The sequence below is a fragment of the Epinephelus fuscoguttatus genome, linkage group LG1, assembly GCF_011397635.1.
Source record: "Epinephelus fuscoguttatus linkage group LG1, E.fuscoguttatus.final_Chr_v1".
Classification (NCBI taxonomy): domain Eukaryota; kingdom Metazoa; phylum Chordata; class Actinopteri; order Perciformes; family Serranidae; genus Epinephelus; species Epinephelus fuscoguttatus.
This window is the reverse complement of record NC_064752.1, coordinates 47,616,140-47,637,457: the sequence shown is the minus strand read 5'-3', so window position 1 is coordinate 47,637,457 and position 21,318 is coordinate 47,616,140. Positions and strand designations below refer to the sequence as shown.

The window sequence follows — 21,318 nt, the reverse complement described above, 5'->3', positions numbered from 1 at the left end:
CTTTAACTTTTAATTAAAATGTGAAGCCAAAGATTTTTTTCAACTTCTAATCTTCAGTAGGCCTAATCAGCATCCCAAGTCCTTTACAGTGTTCTTTCATTCTAATTCCACTGAGTGGCAGCGTAGTACCATAAAACATTGAAAAATCCTTCTTAGAAGAAACACTACTGAATTTTATCATCCTCCGTGATTTAACCAGTATTTAAATGGCATGGCATTAAAGATTCACACTTCGCTATTACAAGTGTACATCTGATTTTGACGTTTTGATAGTATAAGCATGTCCTGGGAAATAAAACATCATATGTTAAATTTAAAAAATCACTCAATCATCACTCAGTCATCTACTACACGATGTTAGAGTGGAATTTGCTTTTTTAAATATATATTATGGTATTATTATTTAATATTGCAGTCACTATCCATTTTTTAATAAGGGATAGTAAATTAAAGGCTGAACAATAATTATAATTATATAGCCTAATTTATATCACACGACTTGTTTACTGTCTGTTATGATTCAGGTTAAAGTAAAAATAAAAAACCCAAACACAGACTAGATCTTTTTTCCTCTGCATATGGCAAACAGTGCCTTTATGACCCAATGTACACACTATGGGACTGTTTTTTATTCATTATAGGAGGAGGGTGACTTTTTTTCTTTTGTCTTGGACCCAACCCAACGCTTCAATTTTTTTCCTCGAGCCTTCCAGAGTGACTGGAGAAAAAAGGCATGACTCTTCCCCCATAATAAATTAGATATTAGATTTTTAAAAACCCCTTACCCCTTGATGTTTGAAAGTTCAAAGTTGTAGAAGAAATTCTGGAGTTGAAAAAGCCTTGGTTTTTCAATCCTGCATACGGGTTAGTTTATGCAAACAATTTCTTTTTGGCCACATTTTAAATCAGACATAGACCAAAGTGATTTTGATGAAATATCCACAGGTTAAGCTCAGATTTGGTTATGGATTTGTTGTTTTGTTTTTTTTTTTTAAGGAAGTGTTCATGACACAAATCCAAAGATAATTTCTTTTTTTTTTTTTTTTTTTTTACAGTTTATGTCTATGATAAATGGTGGAGAAAATAAGGGTCTGTAAGGCATGTTTTTTTTTTTAAAAAAAAAAAAAAAAAAAAACAGCAATAAAATAAATACAAAATACAATCATTTACATTTGTATACCCCACCCCTAAGTGAACATTACAAATGTAAGTCCCTCCCCTGTGCTTAAAAAAAATTATATTTGAAATGCCTTCCCCTTTTAATAATTTTTGTACAGTTCCTAACATAACCCATTAATTTCTGTCAAGCACACACTTGAGTTGAGCCTTAAACAATATCTTTATTTGGTTTCTAAGCAGAAGCTAGAAAACACTGACAAACCTATAAATAAGTTCTGACCAACACAAATGGAGACAAAAATAACAAAGACATATTAGAGGGGAACAAAATGGAAAGAAGGAAGACTTCACAATATATTCTGTACATCACTTTAGATGTATTTTACATTTTACCTACATGTATCCTGTATGGAGCACACTAAACTAGGGAGAAGTAGTGATCAGTATATTGTCTGTCAGTGTAATTAACTAATACTGTACACACTGTATAGAAAGCTCAACATGCTTCATAGAAAAGTATTCAATACATTTTATGACTCTGGGTTGGTGTACTTGTTGACCACAACACACACATGCATGCATACTATTCGTGTATCTCCTATATGTTTTGGATTATTAAATTGGCAGTTCCTTCAAGTATACTGTACACAAAAACAGTAGGAACAGAAAGAATGATCCTGCACAGTACACAAGTATACACATGTAGGAATGTTGTCTGAAGTCATTTTCAGATATGAATAAAGATACAGATACATTTTTTTTCTGAACAAGTACAATCATTGGCAGCATATCAGCCAAATAAGCATGCAAAGTAACATGAATTTCCCATTTTGTCATAAAAAAATAGAGTCCTCCCCTGCACATACTTGTAGGATTATGACAGAAATAAGGCCACATATCCATTTCCTTTCTGATACAACACATGCTTAATAATCCAGACAAATCCTGATGAATCCATTCACTGATGTTATTCTTAGCTTTACAGACCTCACCGTCTTTCTATTTTTGTGATGCTGTTAGGTTGAAACACTCCTACAGTTGTTTGCTAAGAAGAAGAAACAAAAAGTTGTGACCGAACTGCACAGTTTTTAGGAGTGTATGTGAGGAAAAGAGAGCACAGCCTGTCATAGTAAAATTAATGTGGGGTTTCTACTGAAGCACTCGCTCACTTTTGCTTGACTCATTCATGCACACAACAAAGGCATAACAAATGAAATTATAAATAAAAGAGCATGTTTGGAAAAAAGTCAGCATTCATTGCAAATCAATGTGTTCAGTCTACAGAAGCTGATGAGCCCTGACTGACAGCTGCAGGAAATATACAGCCATATATCAAACAGCAGAACCGATGAGGGAAAACTGTGCCAATATTTCCAAAAGTAGTCGGTCTGAGTGACTTTTGACACACAACCCAAGTGCCAGAAAAAATGGTGGCATTGTACATTTCTGCAAACCATGGATGCATTACATTTGCATGTCATGGTGTAGCAGATGCATTAAAAAAAAAAATTGTCTGGACAGTGGTGGTGTGTTACTGTGAGTCACCTGTCAAGATGAGGACAACAACTCACAAGTCTGTAAACTCTCCTTCTATTAACTCTGCCAGCTAGTCAGGTCGAGGTTTTTCAAATGTAAACATCAGTTAACATTGAGTGAAAGATGGAGAAGATGGCACCCGCTGAACCAGCATCCTGCTAGCAATTGCACAGACACTGGAAAATAAACTGGACAACCTCAGTGCTGCATCAGTTTCCAACAGGATATCAGGTACTGTAATATCCTTTGATTCACAAAAACTTAGCTAAATCATGGACAGTGCCATTCAATCAAGTGATTTACAGTGAATAAAGACTGGTGTTATTGTGGGAATGTGAGGTGCTGTCAGGTTCCTGCAGTGGATCACTGCTATATGCCATTCAGAAGCTTCTGCAGTGCAACGCAGCTGTCCTGTCGAAGTGGGGATATGTGGACAGTTAAATCATGCCACAACCAGAAACCGTGAATGAAACATGGGCAATTATAAAGCAGCAGCCAACAATGTAAGAAGATGCAAAAAAAAAAATAGGACTAAATTACAAAGCACATGTTAAAAGAGCTGTTGGGATCATATTTTACTGGAGTTGTACCTTGTATAATTCCACGTGACAAATGATTGATTGACTGATTCGGAAAACAGTGATGGGTCCCTAAAAAAAACGCACATTTGAAGCCTAAAAATCCGTTTTGTGGTTTGTTGGTCTTGAACAGTGGTCTGCAGCTTGGCAGCTGTCTCTCCTAGTTTTCAGGCCATCTAGCATCCCCTCCGCCTACTGATGACAAAGTCAGCTCAAGTAGGCTACTACGTCACTTCAGAAACACTGATATGATGCATATGAAACATGGAAATGTATCATATTTGTGATTTGCAGAAACGTACAATGGCAACATTTTCTCCTGGCAACTGGGCTGTGACACAGCACTCCATACCATGCCTCCCTCACACGTTTTGCTGTTTTTGGTGGTGTCCTCTTTCCAGTAAAAAACAAAACAAAGCAAAAATACCTAAGGTGACCTGATGCTTTCACACATTCTCTGCTACATATTAAATATTCTGGCCTGTGAAATGCACAGTGACCAACTTTATTCATTTTAAACAGGTACATGCTCCAGACGGCTTGAGAACCAGAGGCACCCACCTCATGAATGATTCATCCCAAATGACAGCCCCAGCTGGGAGAGTTACAATTTAGAGGAAGAAGGGGGACAGCACAGCACACAGATTTGAAACCGGGGCTGAAATAGCCCGTTCTTCATGATATTGTTGAATTGTATGGTGGCTGGAGGAAGTGGAGGTGTTGGAGTGGAGGATATTTCCGTCTGTTCTCCATCCCGAGCTAATTTCATGGCCATATATATTTCCTGCTTTCAGGATGTGCTTGTAAGTGCCTCCCTTCGCATCCAAGTGGGATTAGTTTCAACTTGCCGATGCTCAGTCTCTGAATGTTGACCTTGAAATGTAGAGCATTCTCCAATTCTTTACATAATGACACATTTGAATTTCATGTTTAGCATACAGTAATATACAGCATACATTTTCATGAAGCAATAAAAAGAACTGGTGTTCACTGGCTCTCAGAGGCCACAACCAGGACAGGATTTAGTATCTGCTTCTTTGTTTTTTAGATCGCCTGTGTTACTGTCAAGCCTTTGAAATGCCCTGAGAATAAACAAGGAAAGGACATCAGCCTTAGTGCTGTCGTCTTTACAACTGATAGAAATCAATTGCCTGGCTACTTCAGGATTTATTACTCTATTACAGCAGACACTCTTATCGCTGTGAGCAGGAACAGTGTCACAGAAATTGAAAGGACGGATCTGTAGACTCAACCTAAGCAGAAGTTGTGTTGGCAAAAAAGTCCGTAGCGGCTTCAGTCACTCATCTACAATGTTGGAATTGACAAGTGAGGAAAAAGTGCTAAACTACATTTGTCCCTTTGATTTAAATGCAGTCTGTGGGTAATTGCAGAGTTGTGTTACACCTGCAGAGGGTGCATCATGATAGGTGTTTACAAAAGCCAGAACCAGAAATATTAAAAGGATCAAAAGTGCTTTTTTTTTTTTTTTTTTTAACATTTCCAGTCCAGATCTTGTTCGAGGAATCTTCCCCACCAACGCTTGTAAATTAATGTATTCTCTTCTGGTGGGTGTCCCCATCAATTTACTGTGAAAATCCTGATTCGGTTCCTGTAAACCAACCCTGAAACCATGCAGGCATCACACACACACACACACACACACACACAAACGCACATCTCCTTTTGCTCAAAGCTCTGACTACTATACTGCTCTGCTCGCTGCTCTCATCTCAGGCGTGCATGTTGCGTTCCTTGGGGGCCAGAGTGGTGGTGGTGGTGGTGGACATTGAGGGGGAGTCAGAAGTGGCAGGCAGAGGGGGCCGGGGTTCAATGCCACGGCTCTTCATGAAGGATAGCAGCTGGTCAGGGATCTCCGCCAGGACGTCTTTAGCCAGTCGGGCCATGCTCAGGACCTGGTTCCCTGAACGGTCGATGTAGTCCCGGAAAGGAACAAACTGGATGAAAACGGGAAAAATGGATGATGACAAAATGGAAATATATTGTAATTATAATATATTTGTTAAAGTGTTTCACCTTGTGTTTCTTGGTATACAGTTGAAAATCTGTTTAATGTGGCGACTTCATTAGTTTTACGAAATTAAGTTTTGCTTTTATATTCCTTAGATTTGTGCATGGCAAGATAGAGATTCTTTCTGTTATCTTTTTATAATCATAATAATAAATTTAATTTATATAGCGCCTTTCAAGAAACCCAAGGTCACTTTACAATACATAGTAATGAAACAATAACACCAACAGAACAGTACAATACAACACAAGCAGTACAGAAAAGCAACAAAACTATAACAAACAACAGAAGAAGGCAGAGAAACTGTGTGATGGTACACTGGGCATGAGATGGATTATTTAATTAAAAAGCCATGGTGAACAGATGAGTTTTTAGGGTGGATTTGAAAATCTCCAGTGAAGGGGCGTTGCAGATTACAGGGGGGAGAGAGTTCCAGAGGGTGGGGACAACGACGCTGAAGGCCCGGTCACCAAAAGTTCGGAGGCAGGAGCGAGGGATGGAGAGTAGGCCAGAGTCAGAGGAGCGCAGAGATCTGGACGGAGTGTAGGGGTGGAGGAGGTCCGTTATGTACTGTGGAGCGTGGGCATGGAAGGACTTGTAGGTGAGGAGGAGGATTTTGTAGATTACGCGGGACTTGACCGGGAGCCAATGCAGATGGATGAGGGTGGGGGTGATGTGCTGCCAGGGCTTGTGCGGGTGAGGACCCTGGCAGCTGAGTTTTGTACATATTGGAGCCTGTCCAGGGTTTTGTTGGGAACCCCGAACAGGACACCATTGCAGTACTCCAGGCGGGAAGTGATGGAGTGGATGAGTGTTTCTGCAACTGAGTCGGTGAGTGATGGCTGGAGTCTGGAGATGATTTTCAGGTGGTGGAAAGCAGATCTGGTGACAGATTTGATGTGGGTCTGAAATGAGAGGGTGGAGTCAAGGATCACTCCCAGGTTGCGGACCTCAGCAGATGGTACGATGGTGGCACTGTCAGTGGTTAGGATTAGATCCCCAACCTTCCCGAGCAGTGCCTTGGGGGCCACAACCACGAGCTCTGCCTTGTTACTGTTGAGTTTGAGTAGATTAGATGTCAACCAGGATTTTATTTCAAGGAGGCAATTGATGGTTTTGTACTGATGTAGAGCTGGGTGTCGTCGGCATATGAATGGCGGCGGATGATTTTGCCTAACGGGAGCATGTAAAACTGAAAAATTGATATGCTTTACACAAATTTTTTTCTAGTTAAAATTTTAATATTGGCCTTTGTTTGCAGTTGAATGTTGAGGTGACACTGGGTATGTTTACATGCACACTTATATTCTGAATATGACAATATTCTGAATTTGATAAGGGTCATGGAAACAGCATATTCCGTTTAGATATTCTGAATTTAGTATTTTTTGATTAAGATGTGGGATATGCCAATATTATTATAGGTTTTAATAGCATTATTAGGGCATGTATACAGAGCATTTGGAATATGCATGTCAACTGGGGTTTTTTACTGCAGTTTGCGACGCATGGCTTCTTGTCTGTTTCTGATTGCCAGTCCGCTCTGTGCCTTGTCATGGATACGTTGTATACAAACCAACTTGCAGGCAGTTTGCAAAGCCAAAGCTGGGATGCATGCCCAAAGGATAGGGAGTCCTACAACTGTTAACAAAGTATATTTGCAAATATTGTTTAAAACCCTGCATCGAGAATAAAATGTCCCTGTTTTTCACCAATCCAAAGTCAGCTCGCTGCAGATTTTTGCTGGTCACACTGAAGAACATCAGATCTGTGACTCATGAGCGTTACAGGGCTGAGCCTATGTAGAATAAACTTTACCTGGACGATGTCTCTCTCAGCAAAGCGTCCCCTGGAGGACACTCTGACCTCATCTCCATCCAGCTCTTCCATAGCTGCAGACAACAAACACATTTAACTGTAAGGTAGGCATAATATACTATACATCCTACGTGTATTTTGAACAAATTAGACACGCTGCTGTTGGGGCTATTTTCAAAAACCGTTCATACGTGTTCCTACGAAAAGTAATGCACCCAAATTCATACATATTCCACATTGAAGCATTGATTTTGAAGGCTGCTATCACATACGAATGCACTGATGGGAGTAAACATGGAAGCCGTCCCGAGCGCTCTTGGGAAACACAGGACTTTCCCAAGGGATCTTCCCTAGAAGATGCATGTTCGGAACTGTATAACTTTGAGTGAACTTTGAGTTATTTTAAGGTAAATCCTCACCATGTTTCTTTTACCTAAACTTAACCACATTAACTTTTCTTGCCTAAACCTAAAGAAGCCCAACCATGTTTTCTTTCCAAAACCCAACCACAGTACCTGATCACACAGAAAACGTTTTAGCAGCTGGAGGCAGCTTTTTGCTCACTGTTTTTGCATGTGGTCACGACAACAAGTTTACAGTTGGTAAATAATGGAGAAGAAACTGGTGGTAGAGGTTGCTGGATACCCAGAGCTATACAACTTTACAAACCGCACTTACCGCCATCTCGATAGAAAGCAGCAGCCGTGGAAGCATATAAGTGCAGTACTTGAAACAGCCATCATGGAGGCGAAGCTCCTGGACCAACTGGTGGTCCTCCTGTGATCCAATCTTTTTTTAGGGTCTCATGTACCCACACAGATCTCTGTTTACCTGTTCCCAGCAAACTATTTACTGACAACCTCTCACCCTCAACCAGAGCTACAGCAAGTTCCTTCTGCCTGTCCATTTTAGGAACCAGCTACTAATTACTTTGAGATAAAAACTGGAATCAATTAAAAGCAGAAGCAGGCATATTTTTACAAGTGGCATTCAATTAAAAACACAAAAGGCAGTGTGGTGCACCTCATGTTTTGCAGCCTCCAAAACACTTTCTGTGTGATCAGGGCCTAACTTTACATTCGCACATAACTTTACATTAAGGATGTAATGTCATTCGTGGGCTGCTAATATGCAGGATATCATGATGGGGCAGTTATAATAGTAAAGTCCTTGCTTATCAAAGTGACAGAAATACAAAATAGAAATATATTTAAAAAGCCTATGACATTTCTGAAGTTCTGATTGCTCAGCATTTTATTGTAGTATAGTCTATCCTGGGATGTGAACTGTGTAGTAAGTACGCAACGACACAAAGCTGAGATCATAAAGAAATTAATTTGCTTGTCTGTTTTCTAGCCTAGTTTCCTCATCTAATGCAAATGAGAGGCTCCCTTTAACACTGTCTCTAGCTCTGTCCATGTGTAATTTTATTTAATTTTTGAGTTTCATCTGTCCAGCGCTTATACGCTGCTTTTCCATTGTATGGTACAGCTCAACTGGACTCTATTTGACTCGCTCTTTTAGATTAGATTAGATTAGATACTTCATTTGTCATTGTAAAAGAATTTACAACAAAATTTCATTGCACAATCAGGATGCGGCCTCATAGCTATAAAAAAAGTAATAATAAATATAATAGAATCACCCTGCCATACATTCCAACACACATTCACACAGTCAACCAATCAGTCAAATCAAAACAAGTCAAAAGTGACGTTTACAGTGCCATTGTGTGCACAGAGGTAGATTTCATTTAAAAAAATGACCATTTACTTTTAAAAATGGTAATATATTGCACATGGTAATATATTGCACATAAAAAACATGAGTGCTGTATTGTCTATATTGCACGATTTTTGAGTTCACTGTTCAGTGTGGTTATGGCTGTGAGGTAAAAACTGTCCAGGAATTGTGTGGTGCGTGTTTTGATGGATCTGTATCTTCTGCCAGTGGGCAACAGTTCAAAAAGGTGATGGGCAGGGTGGAAAGAGTCTTTTTGGATGTTGTGTGACTTATGCAGACAACGTGAAGTGAAGATGTTGTTCAGGGCTGGTAGTGGGGAGTTGGTGATTTTCTCTGCAGTTTTTATGATTTTCCGCAGAGCCTTCCCATACCACACCATGATGCCATGGGTCAGGACACTCTCAGTGGTGCAGCGGTAGTAGGACATCAGCAGTTGTTGTGATAGGTTGACCTTATTGAGTGTTCTCAGGACGTATAACCATTTCTGGGCTTTTTTAACCAGCATGCTGGTATTAACTGACCATTTGAGGTCCTCTGTGATGTGAGTGCCCAGGAATTTTAGGCTTGCAACCCTCTCTACTTCCTTGCCATTGATGTGCAGTGGTGTGTATGTCTCTCTTTTATTTCTCCAGTCAATTATAAGTTCTTTTGTTTTTTTTATGTTTAGTGTGAGGTTAATGTCTTTACACCACACTGTCAGCCCTTGTACTTCCTCTCTGTAGGCAACCTTGGTTTTTGTTGCTGATCAGCCCCACCACAGTCTTTTTTGGTTTTTGAACCAGAAAATGTTTTGGATAGTACCTGGTACTTTTTTTTAGTACCACCTCAATTCCAATTCCAAGCATACTTAGCCGATACTAAAAGGTGGAGTTAAAACATTGCAGACCACTGATTGGTAAGAGAGAATCATCACTAGAATCATCACCTGCGCAACACAGTGCTATATACCAGCAAATGTCTACATTGTTAGCAACAAGACATTCAAACAGTGTAGGAAAAAGCATTTTAAAAAACTGAAAAATGATAATAGAACCACTGAGAACGACAATGGCAAGAGTGGTTCCAACAGGAACCTGATGGACAGGACTTACAGCCATAGACCTGCAAACAATGGGAAGGAGGGTGGCGTGTTGGAGTCCATGATGGAACCCTACTCTCTGCTTGAAATCTTAGTTTCCTTAAGTTGGCTTTCTATTGGAAACTAACAACCAAGCCTGTTTTACTCATAAACTTGTGTAAAATCAACATTTCAACAACAACTGCTTTATGGAGCCCTGAGGAGCTAGCTAGGTAATTAGCTTGTGCTAATAGCTAGTGCTTTTGTTGTGCTATGTGCTGTTGTTTACGGTCATTTTTCCAGGGTTGTTGTGGCTATTTCATATTGTGTGGCAGTAGCTTGTGTAATTAACAAGTCATGTGCCACATGCAATGACAATCAGCTTCGAATTCCACCCACACTGAGGGAGTACTGTCTGATCTTACAGAAATACATGAAATGACCATGACCATGACCAACACTGCATTAGGGTTGGGTTTAGAAAAAGATTGCGCTTTCGTCTTAAAGGAGCTATATGTAAGAAATCTAAAGAAAATAGTTGTAAAATCCTCCTAATATGTCACAGAGACTAAGGAATAATGTTCATATAACATACTGATCTCACCGACAACAATAGTACGGCCAGAATATTTGCATCTAAAAAAATTTTTTTACGGTCCGCAAATCATGTTTATGTTTTGAATTTGTGTTTTGGCCTGTTGCGCCACCCACCGCCGTCTACCAGTCACGCAGTCAGTAGAGTCTCAGCATCAGTTACAGTTACGACTGAGCTACAGCAGCACGGCAAGCAGCATTAGCAGTGTCCCAGTACATAGCATTAGCAGCCAGCTTCTCCTCAGCTGTATCCTGGCAGCAGCGTTAGCAGCAGAGAAGCTGGACTTGCTCGAATGGTCCGCTGGAAAACTGAAGATCAAGGATGCGGCGACACAGCCGTGCCACGGCAGCCGCCCGTGGGCAAACAAATCAGCCTCCAGCGAATCTACCTCAAAACTGTAGGGGGGAGGGGGAGGGGTGCCTTTAAATAACTACATTTGTTATGTACAGGATATAAGTACATTGTGAAATGATGTTAAGTCCGTCATGGAATGTGACATAACTACGATAAGAATGTAAGTGAGCAAAGTTATCCCGCTTAGATCCTCCTTTAAATCACAGTGTTCCACATCAGCTGAAGTGGACTGCAGTAGAGCCATGTCCCCTTTTTGAACAAGCATGGACAACTGTGAGGCAGTGAGGAAAGCACATATTTTGTATTCAAAGTAAACGTCATGTTCTATTAGTTACACATGTCAAAGAATCACATGAAAGCTTTATAGCTTTTACTCAGGATTTACTCAAAAATATCTGTCCTTTGGAATGGACGGGAGCACTAAATGTCACCAAAAAATAAACAGGAAAATAAAGTTTAAATAGGGAAATATTCAGATTTTCTGATTTGATTTTCTAATGATACCATCAGCTTATAATGCATCCTACATATTATGTCAACAGAGCATTCATCTCAGAAGGTTTTCAACATACTGTTTTCTGGAGATACTTCAAAAATTTGATTGATCCATCACCCTGACCTCCTTCCTATGCAGTCTTTCTTGCTCTTTATACTACCTATGGGGTTGTAACATTAACTCCTGCCCTTTGCATGACATCAATGAACCAGGGAATTGATGTGTCAACCATGACAAACGGCCCTGACTTTCCACTGGCACTGCTCCTGTGGGGCTGGCACATATCAACACAATACATGACACCACCACATAATGTGGGGTGCTAGGAGGTCATGGTTGTTTCATGTATTTCTTTGAGATCAGGTTGGTCTAGTGGAAAACATAAAGAAAGAGTACCTGTTGAGTCAAGTAGAGCTGACCATATAGTGGAAACACAGCAACATAGCCTAGTACTTCACCTTTCTGTGTGCGAGTAGACAGAGTATTAAGATCTATCAGTCCACAGCTAATGTGGTTCATTATTGTATCCTTTCTTTTTTTACAATTGTTGCAAACATTTCAGCCATTAGTGGAATTCATTATAAATTAACAGCACAAAAACTTTAGCTATCTGGTTAACTTGACTTGCTTCCAGTGTCAACAAAGTCAATTGTGTTTCACAGGAAAAACAGGGAAAACGTCAGACACTACAAGTACATTATTTATTGTTGAATTCATTTCTGTTTTACCAGTCCTCTAAATAATAACTGAAATAACTCTCAATTCCTTTTAGATAACACTGATAACAACATTTCTGCATAAGAATGTGTTGGCATGCACACAGCTGATTTGTGTGCCAGTCCTATTGTCTTATCTTGTGGGTAAGGTGACCAAAGGAGCAAACGTCTCACGAACCTATGAAGCCCTTCAATAAATAAATGGTGGCCTGTGTTATAAACATTCTTCTTCATAGTTTAGCCTCAACATAGTGTATATGATGTCTGGAAATAAGACCAGAGGGAACACAAGTGCAGACGCAGCAACTGACAAGCCATGCAACAATCTTCAAGGACTAATAAAGAGCTCAGACCAAGGACAGGTTGGTGGTCCTTCTGTACCACATCTGTTTCCTGCTGCTCTCTCAGTGGAGGAGGAAACAATAACTTATTCTTTAAACCAACCTCATTAGTGCTTATATAGGCCACAGGAAGGAAGGGAAGGTAAAGTTCCTGACTGGAAAAACATCAGAGTTCTGCATCAGTCTATTTAGAGTTTCTTATCAACAAAGCAAATCAGATGAGCAAGTGACAATCTGTGGCATTCCCAAGAGAGGGACCCTTTTCATATTTGAATTTCAAGGGAAAAGGAAGGGATAGGAAATGATACTGAGGGAGGAATGCTGATGGAGACTGGTGAGGCTCCACATGGCACACAGAAATGGCAGATGGTGATCGGGAGCAGCAGGGGAAAAGTGGAGAAGAAGAGGGAAAGGAATGGTTTAACATACATGTATAAGAGAGGCTGTGGACAGAGACACCAGGAAATGCATTTGCTAGAAAAAATACTGGCATTCTGCAAACCAACAGTGGATACGTTGACACTTAACATTTCAACAACGCAGTAGTTGGTTTAGGCACAAAAAACACTTAGTAGGAAAAGATCATGTTTTGGCTTAAAATACCTGGTTCTGGGGCATAATCTCTGCTGGAACTGCAGCAATGTTTTGGGGAAAAAAGCAACCACTTCTTGTGGCACTAGAACTGCTGGAAAAACAGTGATGGGCTGCAACAAAACACTATTGGTGCCTAAAAAGCAGCTGGAAAAACAGCAATCATTTCCTTCATCATAGCCAGTTTTGTTTGTTGGTTATGAATAGCGGTCTGCAGTGGTTTGCAGTTTGGCAGGTGTCTCGCCTAGGTGAGCCACCCACTATCCCCTCCAACTCCAGATGACAAAGTAAGCTACAGTGTGTCACTTTAGAAACACTGATATGATGTGTATGAAATGTGCAAATGTCATATATTCTTGGTTTGTAGAAACATGTAGTGCCGACATTTTCTTCTGGTGACTGGGCTGTGCCAGGACAGGATGGACAGAGGTAAAAAAAGATGGACCAGAAATAAATTCTGGTAGGTGCTGAAAAAGTGGTAGTGAAGGAGGGAAAAGCTTGGCATGTTGGGGGAGGTCCATGGAGACCCTGAGCCTCACAGAAAACCCTCTGCTGCCCTGAATAACACATGAAAGGAGTATGTCTGCATATAGCTCTCCACTGTGTCTACACTCTCAAAGGCATAAGGATGTATGAAGATAACACTTCGCGCTCCGGCTCCCAGGCCCGATACACATTTCCACATACAAACACACCATTACACTAATAGAAGCATGTGTTCAGTTCATGGTTTGTAGAGGATATGGAGGTTCTTAATGATGCAGAGAGTGGAGAAAAGATGGGCTAGAGGATTGTTACATTATTTTTAAACATAAGCATGTAATTGTCAAATTAACAGTGATAGTTTGGTTTCATCAGCATCAGCACTCATTATCTAATAACCTATAAAATGCATTTAATGTATGAAAATACCTTTGTATTAAGACCACGTTTCCAAAAAACCCTGTTGTTTGTCCTCTCATCCCTGAAGAGGATACACATAATAAAGGTTGGAATAGAAGGATCTTTGAAAATTATTAAATGGTAATTAAAATTTGTCAACAAAACAATCCCTCCCCACTGTCCATTTAGTAGTTTACTTTGCCAGCCACTGTTTTCAACATCAGCACAGGTTATTCTATCTCAGGTTTATTAAAATGCAGTCACATCTCAACTAAAAACTAGAAAAGAAAATTTTAAAAATAAAATGAATAAAGAGATTATTACATTAATTTAGTTTTTAATAGCTTTTGGACAACAATGGAGCTCTATGGCACAGAGAAAGAACATATATCAGGCTTTGGATACACACACAGTAGTCTACTTGCTGGGCCTTTTTGTAATAAAAATTATAGTGTCATTACCCTTATTAATTAAAGGAGCTGTATATAACATCCAGAACATTAATAATGTCATGCTCCCTCTGTGTGTGTTGTAGTTGACAGTCCGGCCGCATGTGAGCCCCAGTTTATTCCACTGGCCAGTTAATCGGGCCACTCTGCACTGCACTCATACAGCTGTAACTGCTGATAATGCCATCCGGACCCACAGCAATGTCATGGAAGCATAGCCCCCTCCAGGGGCATTATAGTGGGGGAAAAGGTGGGACTGATTATCCAGGGCTCCAATGGGAAGGGTGCCCTTGAAAAGCCTGGAATAAAAACTTTGGTTTTGTTTGCACTATTTTGTTTCTAAATAATTAGTGTCATAAACACATTATAATTGGCTGAATAAATCGTTTGAAGACTAAACTTTGTTTAAAAGAAATAGTGGAAGCTCACTGAGACTCCGCTGACCCCTGAAACAAAAGTCAGGTTGTTCCCAGGAAAGGGAAATTAGGATTCCAAAAATGGAAAGAAAGGAGGGGGAAAGAAAGCAAACTGACTTGAAATAAAAGAAAACGATGTGTGAGAGAGGCATTGTTCAAGAAGTGCAGGGGGGCAACAGAGACTGCTTATGCATTGGGCCCAGACTCTGGTGCTACGCCCCTGGCCCCCATCATTCAGTTTCATAAGTACGTTTGTTACGTAACGTGACATAAATACAACCCCGATTCCAAAAAAGTTTGGATGCCGTGTAAAACATAAATAAAAACAGAAGGCAATCATTTGCAAATCTTTTTTGACCTATATTCAGTTGGAAACAGACTGATATTTAATATTCAAACTCATAAACTTCATTATTATTATTATCTTTTTGCATATTACCTGATCAAGAAAGTAGCTAAATGCTAAACCTCACAGATAAAAGATGTACACTGTCAATGTTAGAATATACTCAGTGCTGCAGTTCAAAATATGCAGAAATTACATAAAAATTAAATCACAACTTTATATCTGTGTTTGCAGATGCATGCTGTCAAAGGGTGTGCTTTTTGCCATGTTTTGATGTTATTCAAATACTTCATACTTTTCATTTTTACAGTTCAAAGTAATACATCCTTGTGCAGTAATCTGATGTTTAATATTCCTCAGTTAAACAACTTCAATTCCCCACAGGAATCAACGAAAGTGAATCTGATTTTTCTGTTATCTTCAAACATTATTTGAATGAAAAATACACATATACGAACAAATTTGTGGCCCACATTTGTTCATTTTAAAACGCATCTTTCAAATGCATCCTAAAATATGTGTGAAGTGCATTTTTAATGGCATGGAAAGACAAACTGCAAGAAAAGAAGTGAAGCCAGAACAGAATGGGTTATGAATAAATTTGGCTGATCCCCACGTGGTGCTCCCAGCGGTGTGGCTCTGGCTGGGAGTGAGTGATGTGTGGAGGTCTACTCAACCAGGGAGCAGACCTGTGCAAAACTGCAGCTGAATACATTTCTAGCACCAAAATCGCAAGAGGAGACTTTGATTTATCCCCTTTGCAAGCGACGTGCTTACTTTTGAAGCTATTCAAGCATCACAGTCTCTAAATCAGGCACACATCAAGATGTTCTGCATTTTGAGTGACTGAGTGTGCATATTTTTTAGGGCTCTGAGTGGCACTGAAAGAAGGCGAGTAAAGGGAGAATCAGAGATGATTCACCAAACACAACAATGAGGCTCCGCTATTGTCACGTTAATATTCACAGGCCTTTCCTCTTTCTACACAAACTCAGTGATTAAATTGGTAACTGAGGTAGATAAATCTATAAATAAGTTCACCACACATGTACCATCTTGTTCTCTAACTCTCTACACTCCGTTCTGTGCTTCTCCTCCTGCCATGCTCTTTCTGTTCCATTATCTCTGCTGTAATTTTTCCTCCTCTGTCACACACAAGCATTGACCTCTGACCCCATTCTTAGCACGGCGCACTAAATAATAGGTCCCTATGAGGGCTGTCTATTCCTACAGCTAGAATGATTTCCTGTGTTACTTCTCTTCATGGTGATTTTATTCAAATCATTTTGCCAATTAACTTTTAGAGCAACAGCTTTGAATTTCTATAGTGCTGGGATGGTGAGCACATGATGAAGAGTCTCTTTTTGTATTGAGCTGTTGTGTACAGCAGACTGAACTTTACATTTCATTAAGAACTTCCCTCAGCGCAGATCAAACTGTCACACTGGAAGAACAAAAACAACTCATCAGCTGCTCATTTTTAGAACATAACATAACATGACTAAGCCAGGGATCAGATCCCTTCGTAGTGCTACTATATAGGTGGGGCCGTACCTTTGTTGTATGTTTTTGAAGCCCTGACAAAGACCTGCAGTGATCAAACATATTAGCTCTTTAATGATTCTGCCACTACAATGAAGGCTTTTTAATATTTCCTTCCCTATTTTAAACATTTTTGGAGTGCCTGGATTCCCTTCCTGTGTATCCTGTTGTTTCCTGCTCTCCATTAGCACCTGATACAAGGTTCTGATCTACGTTTGATTATACAGAGCAACCAGTCATTGTTCTCTTTTTCTAAGAAAGACACAAATACTTCTGAAATTGGTGCTACATGACCAGGAAAAGGATGTGCTGTGGCATTCACTTTTGCTAAAGAAGTATAAAACCTACAACTACCACAATAGTCTGCACTGCACCAGACCAATAAATGCTCCAGAACTATTAACTAATGAGAAGTGGGAGTAAGTCACATGTGCAAGTCATGAGCAAGTCTCAAGTCATAACCTTCAAGACTCAAGCAAGTCCCAAGTCACTGTGGTAAAAATCAAGCGAGTCCAGCCCTTGCTATAAATCAAGCAAGTCACAAGTCAAGTCATACTCACAAACTCATGAAGATAATAAACTGCAACCAGTGGTGGAATGTAACTAAACACATTTACTCAGGTACTGTAATTTGAGTCTTTTCTTCTCATAGAGTGCCCAAGTCACGCCCCTTCCGGTGAAGCTCATGGGACCTTAGATCGGAAAAAATATGAATGGCAGTGAATAAGGAGAGAAATATTATCTTTTGGTCCCGTTTGAGTTGTGACATGAAATCCAAATATGTCGTTACTGAATTTAAAACATAAATTCTAAGGTCAAGAAAGTCATACTTTGTGGTAAAACTGTTGAGATATAAGCTTTTGAAAAAAACGTAATTAGAAAAACTACAAAGGAGGCGGTTGCATATGTGACGTCATACCTTTCGCTCGCTTCCTGCAGCTTGGAGTGACTGCAACCTGGAACAAAACACACAGACATCTTCAATCTTAAATCAATTAATCATAAAACAGTGGAATTTCAGCCGGGAGGCCAAGCCGCAGGAAGCGAGCGAAAGCTATGACATCACATACGCGGCCTCCTCCTGTGTACTCTTGAGTCTTTCTAATTAAAAAGCTTATATCTCAACAGTTTTACCACAAAGTATGACTTTCTTGAGCTTAAAATTTATGTTTTAAATTCATTAACAACATACTTAGATTTCATGTCGCAACTCAAACGGGAACAAAAGATAACATTGCTCTCCCCGTTCACAGCAGGTACAATCTAAAAATACACAGGATACGATCCATACACGCTGAAGAAAAGTGACTTTTCATATCTTTTATCCGACTTGCCTGGTGTGGAGGCGACAGACATCACAAATTACCTCGTCCTCCAGACCTCCTACTGTACAACACCACTAGCCAAATGAAGACATACAAGAGTCTGGAGGCGTATAACTATTTCGTGTGTGGTTGGGTCGGCAACCTTGGATCCAAAGCAGCTCGCAATGATTGCTGTCTTGTTTTTGCCCGGGTGAGTAAATGTGATGAATCACTCTCTTTACTTCGCTGTTTCAACTTTAATGTACATGAATGCATCACTGGTGTCAGGCAGCTGACTAACTGTTATTTTCCTCCTGATGTTGCTAGGTCAACCATTTTCAGAGATCCAATGAAACACCGTTGAAAACGTGGGTCCTGGTTAAACAAAACGGAGAAGTTGTTACAGTGCATTGTGACTGTATGGCTGGGTAAGTCATACATACCACCAAATCAACATGTAAACAAACTCCTGCTTGAGTCATTGGTTGCTAGGTTATGGGTATGCTGGTGAGTCGCTGCTCCGTCTCTTGAACATGAAACTCAAACTGTGACTACAGAACATTAGGTTCTCTCAGTAATCAAATGCACATGACATTTAGTTATTTTAGTGTGAGATAATTTCAAGGACACATTTAGAGTGGGTCTGTTCTCTTTGCTTCGCACGCTTTCAGATTCATGCTGCTTCAGTTGTGAGGATAGACTTTTCACCAGCAAAATCGAAAAAAAAACAAAAACTACATGATGCCATTGCAGGGAGGACAAGTGAGCAGAGGTGTAGATTAGACTAGTGAAAGAGTTGTTCAGTATGAAAGATGAAACAGACAAAACAGGGGATATTGTGCTGGATGTGTGAAATGTAATCAGGGTAAATTTGTCAGTACTCTTCCCATTTTTGCAGGTGAGCAACAAATAGAAAGTCCCGCAGTCCAGTGTCCAAGAGTGAAGCAAGGATCAGAGACTTACACTCAGTTTTTCAAAGCTTTACACACAAACTCCCCAAGAAGTGCAGCACTAATGTCCAGGGCTCCATATTACAAAGAATTTGTCCCAAAGTCTGTATGCAAACTACCTAAACTGCTAACTGCATATAGGACCCCAGAGACACTGCAGAGAGTTGCAGAAAGCATGCGAGAATTTCAGACTGGAAGAGCTTACTCAGTCCCAGGTCCAGGCAGTAGAGGAGGAGACCAGAAGCCAGAGCTCAACAAAACTTTGGTTCAGCCAAAGAGCAGGAAGAATAACAGCCTCTAAACTGAGGCAGGTTTTACAGACTAGTCTCTCACAACTATCAAAGTCCTTGGTCAAGTCCATGTGCTACCCAGAGGCACACAAGTTATCTACAGCTGTGACAAGGTATTAATTAGGGAAAACTGAGGGCTTGGTAAGGACATCCACAATTTGGAAGAGTCCTGGCTATGACTAGCTTTGAGGTCAGGAATAGGATTATGTAAACCAGCACACTAGAACTGTTGCTTTTTTTTTTTAGAAATCAGTAACTAATTATGGCTTTGCAACTCTCTTTCTGGTATTACTGTTATGCATTACAAGTATGGATGTAAATATGAGGCAACTGCCAGAAAACATTATGAAAGACTGCAAAGTGTGGACCATGAGGGTTTCTCCTGCATGGACAGTGGACTTAGGCTGAATCCAATGTGGCCATACATGGAAGTCACACCGGATGGATTAAGACTGAGAATGAGACTGAATAAGTAAGACAATAAAGTAAACACCACATTATTTTTACTGGCCTCCATACTTCACTCTACTGTTTGCTAACCTTTTTTTGGTTTGTCTGTTGAACATGTTGAACCCCAGAAAAACACTCACACTCACACACACACACACAAAGGCATTCTCATCTGCAGCAGAGCCGTGTACACAGCTGTCGTCTACTGGCTATGGGAAAGCAGTCTACTATCTAGTGTTTCAGCAACCCGCGTCCACATGCTAATTTGGGTGGAAAAGGTTATTTGTGTCTGCGGTGGTGGCATATATGCGGAAGTACAGTCTGTAGTTTGAGCAACAGCCCTTTAGCTGGAAAAGGTTCTTTTCAACATGTAAATATCAACACTCATGTTCTCTGGTGCATCTTAGTACCCTGCTTTACACTGATGACTCTCTTTACAGCCATCTGAGTGCAACAGGTATCTAGAAAACAAAAAGTTTCCTCTGAGAAAAACTCTCTGTGGGATTCCCAAACTGTTAGTGCGTCATGATGGGGAGAACTCTGTGATTAAAGTGGGTAAATGTAACAAATGTGATAACTGTCACATGATTGTCACATCCTGAAATGATCTCCCCCTGTGCCCAAGCATGCTACGGGTGCGCCAAGTTAGCCTGGCCACAAAAGGACTAAAGGTGAATTGGCACATTCCTGAAGCACTTGGCAGGGTACACCTGACTGCGCCTGGCCGTGCCGCTTTGTTCACAATAACAAGAAACTGTCGAATACTTCCTTCCTTCATCTTCCTGTTGCGGTCCGGGAGGCAGACACTGTTTCCACATTTAAGACTAGACTTAAGACTTTCCTCTTTGATACAGCTTATAGTTAGGGCCGGCTCAGGCTTGCCTTGTACCAGCCCCTAGACAGGCTGAAGCCCTGTGAGGCAAATTGTGATTTGTGATATTGGGCTTTATAAATAAAATTGATTGATTGATTAAACAGATCAACTCATTTGATGTTGTTCACATACAGTACGCACAGGGATCTGTGGTTATTTTAAAACAGTGTAAGCAGCAGATCTGCCGTACATAATTGTGGCTTGACAGTTCGTAACATCACTCCAGGTAGAGACTGCAGATGGAACAGATACCTGCTGCCATCAGGCAGCTGAAAAGAGTCACCAGTGTAAAGGCATGTAAAGGTCAGAATTGTAGGCCTACTAAAAACTCATTAATACTCCCTTTAAGTGCGAAACATAGATTTGTCTGTTTCAAATGTCACTGCCCTTTTACTTCCATGCCTCTTTTCCTTTGGCTTAAACACAGCCAATAGATTGCACTAGAGGGCAGTGTCACAAGTTTCACACAACAAATGAGGAGGTCGTACCTTTGAATGGAGTGTCCTCTCCTGCCTACCGCTCCATTAGGTCCCAGGGAAGCTAAGTCTCCCTGGAAGTGACGATTTTGTCACATTTATCCAATGACCATCTCGCTTTGGTGCATAAAAAAAACCTGCCCAGAGCTGTCTCACAGGAATGCTTGGAGGCTCTGCGTCTGCTGACACGAGAATGTATGACAGGGAGGTCGCGTTTGAAAACTGGTAATAAACAGCTGAAGTTTCAACATCATAGTCATGATGTTAAACAGATCTTAGCGAACGTTTAACGCAATGTAAATTCTTATTTTAATGTAAATTCAGTAGTGCATATTTGACCATTTCTTCTATGAAATTTTAGGGGAA

General features: G+C 40.4%; 1 protein-coding gene across 2 annotated transcripts in view; it reads right to left on the bottom strand.

Moving 5' to 3' along the window:
- Nucleotides 1-1,332: 1,332 nt before the first annotated feature.
- The window catches only part of LOC125885530 (copine-9-like), a 312,413-nt gene continuing 292,427 nt past the window's right edge, over nt 1,333-21,318 (bottom strand). For both annotated transcript variants that reach the window (XM_049571170.1, XM_049571177.1), the window contains 2 exons: nt 7,081-7,154; nt 1,333-5,188 (listed from right to left, as the gene is read on the bottom strand). In XM_049571170.1, coding sequence (XP_049427127.1) covers nt 4,964-5,188; nt 7,081-7,154 — 299 coding nt within the window. In that variant the 3' untranslated portion in view covers nt 1,333-4,963. The remainder of the gene's footprint in view (nt 5,189-7,080; nt 7,155-21,318) is intronic.